General features: G+C 57.2%; 1 protein-coding gene across 1 annotated transcript in view; it reads right to left on the minus strand.

Annotated features, from left to right (window-relative positions):
• SCAF1 (SR-related CTD associated factor 1) overlaps nucleotides 1-214 on the minus strand; it is a 10,763-nt gene extending 10,549 nt beyond the window's left edge. The window contains 1 exon segment of the mRNA XM_026062761.1: nucleotides 71-214. Coding sequence (XP_025918546.1) covers nucleotides 71-214 — 144 coding nt within the window.
• Nucleotides 215-1,153: the final 939 nt, after the last annotated feature.

Below are 1,153 nucleotides of genomic sequence, written 5' to 3' on the forward strand. Positions count from 1 at the left end.
GGGGGGGGGGGCCAGGCGTCCGGGCCTCCCCCCCAAACCCAACCTTCCCCCCCCGGGTGCTGTCCCTTACCATGATGACCTGCCCGGGGCAGAGGGGGCCCCGCTGGCAGCCTTCGGCCTCGGGGGGGGCCTCGCCGGGGCGCCCCGGGTCCTCGCCGGGCCCCGCCGGGTCCTCCCGCCCCGGGGGCCGCGGCTTCTCCTCCTCCTCCTCCATGGCCCGGCGACGGCGAGCGGCCTGCGATGGGGGGGGGGGGAGATTTGGGGGTTGTGACCCCCCCTCCTGCCCCCCCGCTCCCTCCTTGCTGCCCCGATCCCCCCCTTTTCTACCTCCCGTTTCCTCCTCCTGCCCCCGATCCCCCCCTTTTCGACCCCCTGCTCCCCCCCTTCTTTCTGCCCCCTTTCTCCTCTCCTGCCACAATTCCCCCTTTCTCACCCCAGTTCCTCTCTCTCCACCCCAATTCTTCTTCTTTCCTGCCCCACTTCCCCCTTTTTCCACTCCATTTTTCTCCCTTTTTTGTTTCATTTTCCCCTTCCTTTCTACCCCAATTCTCCCTTTTCAACCCCAATTCTCCTCTTTCTACCCCAAATCTCCCTTTTCTGCCAGAATTCCCCCTTTTTTGCCCCAACTCCCCCTCCCTTCTGTCCCAGCTCCTCCCTTTCTGCCCCATTTGCCCTTTTCCTACCCCAATTCCCTTTATTGCTCCCTTCCCAAATCCTTCCCCCCTGCTCTTCCTTCGCTCCCTAACACTTTTTCCTGCTCTTCTTTCCTTTTTCTGCCCTGAAGCCCCGCTCCTGCCCCCAAATCCCCCTTTCCTACCCCCAATACTTCCTTCTTAATCATCTTTTTATACCCGAATTGTCTAATTATATCCTTAAACCCCATTTTTTTTCCAGGCACCTTTTTCCACCTTATTATCCCTCTTTCTGCTCCAATTTCCCCTTTCCTGCCCCATCACCTTTTCTAACCCCAAATCCCCTCACTGCTTGTCCCAAACATCCTTTTTTTTTAAATTTCAATTAACCTTTTCTTCACCCAAAACTGCCTTTTTCTGCCCCAATCACTTATTTTCACCCCAACTAACCCCGTTTTAGTTTAAATCGCTTTTCCTGAGCCAGCGCTCCCCCTTCCTGCCCCAAATGTCTCCTTCCTGTC

The sequence above is a fragment of the Apteryx rowi genome, unplaced genomic scaffold (genome assembly GCF_003343035.1).
Source record: "Apteryx rowi isolate R43461 unplaced genomic scaffold, aptRow1 scaffold_1929, whole genome shotgun sequence".
In the NCBI taxonomy this organism is placed as follows: domain Eukaryota; kingdom Metazoa; phylum Chordata; class Aves; order Apterygiformes; family Apterygidae; genus Apteryx; species Apteryx rowi.